General features: G+C 54.2%; 1 protein-coding gene across 1 annotated transcript; it reads left to right on the forward strand.

The window, feature by feature from the left end:
- The first annotated feature begins 2,551 nt into the window (after positions 1 to 2,551).
- On the forward strand, positions 2,552 to 5,503 carry LOC119317873 (auxin efflux carrier component 1a-like). The gene is made up of 6 exons (XM_037592374.1): positions 2,552 to 3,875; positions 3,985 to 4,255; positions 4,353 to 4,438; positions 4,556 to 4,713; positions 4,909 to 4,985; positions 5,065 to 5,503. The coding sequence occupies exons 1-6, from the start codon at positions 2,567 to 2,569 to the stop codon at positions 5,129 to 5,131; spliced, it is 1,968 nt and encodes a 655-aa protein (XP_037448271.1). The 5' UTR covers positions 2,552 to 2,566; the 3' UTR covers positions 5,132 to 5,503.
- Positions 5,504 to 7,904: the final 2,401 nt, after the last annotated feature.

A 7,904-nucleotide genomic window follows, 5' to 3' on the forward strand; every position in this document is an offset into this window, starting at 1 on the left:
TAGTACTTCCAGGTCGAGGTCAGCTTTTGTTCGCACACAAAGACGTTCCGAACATTCTTTAACTGTGAATCAACCTGTGGTTGAGTTGGTTAAATGGACAATGGTATCCCCAACCCACCAGGGTTTAAATCCTGGTGCTCGCATTATTTCTGGATTTATTTCAGGATTTCCGGCGATGCGCTTTCAGTGGGAGGAGACGTTCCCGTCAACGACGAGGCGCCTACGGTGACTTTGTAAATCTCAAGATGATACGCCGGCTCAGTCTCTCAGAGGTGCTCATAGGGGTAAGATGTGCGTGTGTGCGTTCATAGGGGTGAGTGTATGCGCGTGTATATGAGCGCTTGTGTCTGTATTGATGCTCAAAAAAAAACATTCTTTAACTCGCCAGGAAAAAAAGAGCATTTATTTCGCGGCTATCTTAGGGGGTGTTTGGATCACTAGAGACTAGAGACTAGAGACTAGTAGTAGTCACCTTTAGTCAGTAAACCTCCAAAACCCCTGACTAATGGGTGACTAAAACTAGTTTAGTCCCTAGTCACCCCACCCCCAACTTTTACTGACTAGAGACTAGTAGTAGTCACCTTTAGTCAGTAAACCTCCAACCACCCCTGACTTTTACTGACTAAAGTCCCCTCTCTCTCTTCTAATTGGTGTTGCACAAAGGACATTTAATACTGGGACATTTAATGCTGACTAGTAGTAGTCAGCTTCTAAACAGGGTCTGACTAAAAACTTCTAGTCTGACTACTACTAGTCACATGACTAGAAAATATCCCAACACCCTCTTATTTTTTACCGCACATGGCTTGCCGCCGGAGCACTCCTTGACCGGCGCCACATCAAATCCAACGCAGAGACAGCGAAAGATACGGCGCCGGATAGATTGCTGCGGCTCTGATCTGATCTGACCCTTGCCGTATGAGGAGGAATATTCACCGCTACGCGCGCAGCCTAGCAGATTCTCTTTCTGCCTGGTTTCACCTCATTTGTGGCAATTTTGGGCGTGCCTTTTCCCGATTCCGTTATGGACGGACGGATGGATGGATGGCTCGGGATTTGGCGGAAAGCGAAGGACGGGGAGCGGACACGTCAGTCACGGCCTCCCTTCTTTCCCCATACGGCCCGGGCGAGTCCATTTCTTTCGCCTCACGACGTACGAACGGCGCGCGGGAGTTCCCCGATCGTAGGGGCAAAAACCGTCTCGCCGTCGCTTCGGTTGGGATTGTGGATCGACGGCTCATGTTTCTCCACCACAGTAAATGAAAAGTGTCCATTTTTTTAACTTCAGTACATACACAAGCGCTCATATACACAAGTCACCGTAGGCACCTCGTCGTCGATGAGAACATCTCGTCCCACTGAATGCGCATCGCCGAAAATCCTAAAATAAATGCGAGCACCGGGATTTGAACCCGATGGACTAGGGATACCACAATTCCTCTAACCATCCAACCATAGATTGGTTCGCGTCCATTGTGTGGATTAAGACGTTACTGATACTGGTGTGGAAACCATGTCGTGAGGTGCATCGCACGCGATGAAGCGGATCGGCCGAGCACAACCAGGAACCATTTGTCTGTCCTTTGATCCATCCGAGCCATGCCGGGACCTTTGTATTTTATTTACTTTTTTTTTACTAAATGACCATTTTGTAAACTTAATCCATCCGTCAAAAAATTTATTCAGGTGTGGTTAGGTCTCAGTCGACTAAAACCTAACAAAGTTTAAATCAAATGATATACTCCCTCCATTTTTATATACAATGCCACAATCAAAATTACAATTTACAACTATACAAGGCCACAAACATCAATTGAGACAAAAATGATGGTGTTTGCCTTGTACTAGTAAAAAAGACATTAATTATCCCTTGCATGCATGTATGTGAGAGAAGGTTGGTTTGCACGCGCCTCATTAATTAACCAAAAGGAGTGAGAGCATTGACTTATTGCAGGTGGGACAAAAAAATATGCATTAATTAATACGACAAACAAGGAGACAAGCTAGCTTGCAATATTGTCTTAAGCACACATTTACTTTTGTCTTGGTACCTGTAATATGAGTTTATTGCCTTGTATACAAAAATGAAGAAAGTAGTATGTAAGAAGAAAAAGAAAAACGAAAAAAAATACATGAATCTCCATGCAAAATCAACGGAAGACACTACCGACTGCGATACAACGAAGTCTCGGCAGTCGACTCAGACGTACTCCCTCCGTTCTGAATTACTTGTCTTAGATTTGTCTAGATACGGAGGTATCTAGCACTAAAATGAGTCTAGATACATCCGTATCTAGACAAATCCAAGACAAGTAATTCGGAACGGAGGGAGTAGCAAGACTATATTTCAAAATCTGGTCTCAAAAAAAGAAGAAGAGGATTTAGTTTCCAGAAGGGCCATTTAGTACGGATGTGGAACGGTACCCGTGCCGGGCGTAAGTAGATGTACGCGTATGTGTGGCGTACCTGTCCCCATACGCCATAAACAATCGCCCGGCGCATGCACTGCATCTGCTCCTCACCAACTCGCCCGCATCGCAGTCGCAGCCTCCTCCTCCGAGCCGCGATGCAGGGGAGGGCGTCGGATAAAAGCAAGGGAACAAGGGATGGTCCAAACAAAGCTTGGGCCGCGCTGCCCTCTCGCCTAAATAAACCTCTCCCCCACGCACTCCCCCACTCCACCACACACCCTCACCAGCTCGCCCGCAGAGTGAGCCGAGGCCGAGAGCCGGAGCGCGAGAGGAAGAAGCAGAGGAGGTCGGGCAAGATGATCACGGGCACGGACTTCTACCACGTGATGACGGCGGTGGTGCCGCTGTACGTGGCCATGATCCTCGCCTACGGCTCCGTCAAGTGGTGGGGCATCTTCACGCCGGACCAGTGCTCCGGGATCAACCGCTTCGTCGCGCTCTTCGCCGTGCCGCTCCTCTCCTTCCACTTCATCTCCACCAACAACCCCTACACCATGAACCTGCGCTTCATCGCCGCCGACACGCTGCAGAAGCTCATGATGCTCGCCATGCTCACCGCCTGGAGCCACCTCTCCCGCCGCGGCAGCCTCGAGTGGACCATCACCCTCTTCTCCCTCTCCACCCTCCCCAACACGCTCGTCATGGGCATCCCGCTGCTCAAGGGCATGTACGGCGACTTCTCCGGCAGCCTCATGGTGCAGATCGTCGTCCTCCAGTGCATCATCTGGTACACCCTCATGCTCTTCATGTTCGAGTACCGCGGCGCCCGCATGCTCATCACCGAGCAGTTCCCCGACACCGCCGGCGCCATCGCCTCCATCGTCGTCGACCCGGACGTCGTCTCGCTCGACGGCCGGAGTAACGCCATCGAGACGGAGGCTGAGGTCAAGGAGGACGGCAAGATTCACGTCACCGTCCGCCGCTCCAGCGCCTCCCGCTCCGACATCTACTCCAGGCGCTCCATGGGCTTCTCCAGCACCACGCCGCGCCCCAGCAACCTCACCAACGCCGAGATCTACTCGCTGCAGTCGTCGCGGAACCCCACGCCCAGGGGCTCCAGCTTCAACCACACCGACTTCTACTCCATGGTCGGCCGCAGCTCCAACTTCGGCGCCGCCGACGCGTACGGCATCCGCACCGGCGCCACGCCGCGCCCGTCCAACTACGAGGAGGACGCGCCCAAGCCCAAGCACCCGGCGCCCGGGGCGGGGCACTACCCGGCGCCCAACCCGGCCGTGGCCGCGGCGCCCAAGGGGCCCAAGAAGCCGGCCGCCAACGGGCAGGCCAAGGGCGAGGACCTCCACATGTTCGTCTGGAGCTCCAGCGCGTCGCCGGTGTCGGACGTCTTCGGCGGCGGCGCGCCGGACTACAACGACGCGGCGGCCGCCAAGTCCCCCCGCAAAAGTAGCAATCCCTCTCACCAGTCACCGCGCACACGCTCGATTTGCTGCTGCCTTCGTGGGCTAATTTGTCCGCGCAATTCTTGCTTTCTTTATTGCCACCACCATTGCAGTGGACGGAGCCAAGGAGAGGGATGACTACAACGTGGAGCGAGACGACTTCAGCTTCGGGAACAGGGGCGCGCTGGACCGGGACGCGGAGGCCGGCGACGAGAAGGCCATGACGGCGGACCCGAACAATGCGATGGGCGCGGGGCCGACGGCGATGCCGCCGACGAGCGTGATGACGCGGCTGATCCTGATCATGGTGTGGCGCAAGCTCATCCGCAACCCCAACACCTACTCCAGCCTCATCGGCCTCATCTGGTCGCTCGTCTGCTTCAGGTCCGTCCGTACGCGGCCCCTCGCCAACCAATCCGGCAAAGGAGTGATCGGCATTAATCGCGATTCTGACGCGCTTGTCTCGTTGCCGCCGCTGCAGGTGGAACTTCACGATGCCGGCAATCGTCCTGGGATCCATCTCCATCCTGTCGGATGCGGGGCTAGGAATGGCCATGTTCAGCCTCGGTCGGTATTCCATGCTTCCTTCCTGCTGCTGCTGCTGCTGCTACCATTTCGTCCTATGCAACAGTGGGCGGCTGGGTTCTTCTCGCTGACCTGATCCGGTGTGTGGCGAACGTGCAGGTCTGTTCATGGCGCTGCAGCCGCGGATCATCGCGTGCGGGAACAAGGTGGCGACGTACGCCATGGCGGTGCGGTTCCTCGCCGGGCCGGCCGTCATGACCGCCGCCTCCTTCGCCGTGGGCCTCCGCGGCACGCTCCTGCACGTCGCCATCGTCCAGGTACTCGCTTTGGTTTCAACGATCCAGTCGAGTCGAGGGGGTGAAATGAAAAGCAGGGGATAAACAAGGAGCGGAAAGCCCTGGCGTGCCCGTGTCCATTCTTTTCCCCGGCCCCCTCGTGCTCCTGCTTTCGCGCCACCAAAAGCCCCCACTTTTCCTCTAACCTTTTCCTCTCCGGCTCCGGCCGCACGACAGGCCGCGCTGCCGCAGGGCATTGTCCCCTTCGTCTTCGCCAAGGAGTACAGCGTGCACCCCGACATCCTCAGCACGGCGTAAGTACCGCCATTCTCGCCGACAAGACGCTCCGGTCCGGCAAGATGCTCACCATTTCCTTCCCGCTTGGCTTTGCAGGGTCATATTCGGCATGCTCATCGCCCTGCCCATCACGCTCGTCTACTACATCCTGCTCGGCCTGTGAGCGGGCGCCGCATGTAAAGATCCGTCGCTTCGCTACCGCAGGCTCAGGAGCGGCAGAGGAGGAGGAGGACGCGTGCTTGGAGCACGAGGGGGGCTCTTCATTTTTCTTCCCCTCTCTCTCTCTAGAGCAGCAGGATAATGGCGGCGCTCCTAGCTAGGTAGGACAATGGCGAGAGTTGATCAACGACACTCAGAAGGGCACGGGAAGAAGAAAGTGCAAGTACAGAGAAGCTTGGGCGGGGGGCAGGGGTCGGGTTCAGGTCGCGGAATGGCTGGGTTGTGAAAGCGGTTTGCGAGTTTTGGTGCCTGACCCCTGTAAAATGGATGCCGTTCTGATAGTAACTGACCTTGATTGTGTTGTTCATTGATTTCATTTCTTGGCGTTCCTGACCTGAGATGAAAGATGCTCCCTCCGGCTTCATTGCTCGGATGATTGCGATGGAATTCATCCCACTGTCGTGCTGATGAAGAGCTTTTGATTTCTTACAAGTGTGCACGCACAGCGCCAAATCGTTATAGTAACAGTGATGAGCAGCTGGCATGGCTGTGCTTGATTAAGTTGAGGCCACAGGAACGCATGGGCGACGCCGGCCATTCAAATCAGTGACCCCTGGCTGATTTGATATGACGTGCTGCCGGCTACAGTTGTGTGCGGCCAATTAGTGTCCGGACGACTTAGTTGCATGCGTGGAGACGCCACCGTGAAAACAGGTACCGGTTCCATTTGTAATGAAGACGCCTTAGTAAGCAGCTATAAGAGCAACTCCAACGGGCCGACATAAACGGACGGCGAATTCATCCTTTTCTATCCGTTTGGGTCAGCCGCCCGCCCGACGTCCGTCCTGTTTTTGATATGGGTCGATAGCGCGTCCAACGCGTCGACTGCCGGTGTGGCCGGCTGGCCGTCAAATTTTACATTGATTTGCATTCAACATTATTGTTAAATGAAAATGTTTTAACAAGCCAAATAGTCTGGCCGCCCAAATAAATAGTATAGTTTTACGAGTCAAAAACAAATAAAAATGTTTCACGTAGTTTTACAAACGAATAAAAAAAATACATCTATTGATTGCCAACATGAGCCCACATATGCTCAACTAAATCATTTTACAGTTGCACGTGAGTTTCCCAATCACGCATGTCTTCATAAAATTGAGTGAACTGCTCAAATGTTGCCGCTACTCCATGCTCAGGCACAACATTCTCACCCTGAAACTGAAAGCCTTGATTGTACAGACGTTCCGGACGCTCGTCTTCTACGGTCATATTGTGCATGATCACACAAGCAGTCATCACATCCCACAGTTTCTGCGTGCTCCAAGTATTAGCAGGATACCGAACGATGCCCCATCGAGATTGCAAAACACCAAAGGCACGCTCGACATCCTTTCTAGCACTCTCTTGCTCTTGGGAAAATCTTTTCCTTTCTCTCCGACAGGGTTGGGTATTGTCTTGACAATAGTGGTCAACTGAGGATAGATACCGTCACCCAGATAGTATCCTTTGTCGTAGTTGTGGCCGTTGACAGTAAAGTTCACCGGTGGGCTGTTGCCTTCGGCAAGCCTAGCAAACACCGGCGAGCGCTGAAGCACGTTGATATCATTGTGTGATCCAGCCATGCCAAAGAAAGAGTGCCAGATCCAGAGATCTTGAGACGCCACGGCCTCTAGTATGACAGTGCAAGCCCTGGCATGTCCCTTATACTGCCCTTGCCAAGCAGAAGGGCAGTTCTTCCACTCCCAGTGCATGCAGTCTATGCTGCCAAGCATCCCAGGGAAGCCCCTGCTGGCATTCATCGCCAACAAACGGGTTGTGCCTTCAGTTGTCGGCTCTCTCAAGTACTCATGGCCAAACACAGCAATAACAGCCTTGCAGAACTTATACAGGGACTCTAGGCACATAGACTCGCTCATACGGACATACTTGTCAATGAGATCACCTGGCACTCCGTATGCAAGCATTCGGATGGCGGCAGTGCATTTCTGATAAGAGGAGAAACCAATCTTGCCGACGACATCCTCTTTACACCCGAAGTAGTCATCATAGCCGACCACCCCTTCTCTAATACGATTGAAAACATGCCTACTCATACGGAACCGACGGCGGAATTTGTGATGTTTGAACAACGGTTTTGTTGTATCAAAGTAGTCCTTCCAGAGAAGGAAATGCCCGCTCTCTCGATTGCGATTCAACGCCGAAAGGTGGCCCGAAATGGAGCCACGAAACAACGGCCGCTGGCTGTTGAGGTGGTGATGGACCAACACGGCAGCCAATATCTCCTCTTCGTCGTCGGACGACGAATCATCGGAGTCGCAAAGGAAATTATGGAAAAAGAACTCGTCGGCGGAGTCCATTTCGTACCTTGGCAAACCGTCGAACAACTTGCGGGCGTCGACAAAGGAGACGGCCGGCGAGGGGAGTCGCGGCGCCCACATACAAGCTAGCTTCCATGCCGGCGTCTGACGAGTGTGACGGTCGGATGTGGCAGGGGCGGCGGGGCGGCTTCTTGGTCGCGGGCGCCTGTGCGGTGGGAAGCAGTTTGCTCCCCGACGGCAAAACGGCGGCGGAGAGTGACGGGGAGGGGGGGGAGGCGGCGTTGCTGGGCGGATGTGGAGGCGGAGGCAGCTGGAAGAGTTGCCGGAAAAAATTGGCGGCGGCATCGGCGACGGAGGAGGCGGGAGGGTTGCTTGTTGGCCGCAGGGTGAGACGGGAGGCCAATGTGCCACAGACCAGCGGGCCCGGGGACTGGAGTAGGCGAGCGCGCGCGTCCGTCG

Source organism: Triticum dicoccoides, chromosome 6A, assembly GCF_002162155.2.
Source record: "Triticum dicoccoides isolate Atlit2015 ecotype Zavitan chromosome 6A, WEW_v2.0, whole genome shotgun sequence".
Lineage (NCBI taxonomy): Eukaryota > Viridiplantae > Streptophyta > Magnoliopsida > Poales > Poaceae > Triticum > Triticum dicoccoides.

Excerpts from the sequence above, each read along its gene's own strand:
- LOC119317873 (XM_037592374.1), top strand. The coding sequence starts at position 2,567 with ATGCAGGGGAGGGCGTCGGATAAAAGCAAGGGAACAAGGGATGGTCCA. Across the intron at positions 4,256-4,352 it reads TGGTCGCTCGTCTGCTTCAG|GTGGAACTTCACGATGCCGG; the intron begins GTCCGTCCGTAC and ends CCGCCGCTGCAG. Across the intron at positions 4,439-4,555 it reads AATGGCCATGTTCAGCCTCG|GTCTGTTCATGGCGCTGCAG; the intron begins GTCGGTATTCCA and ends GCGAACGTGCAG.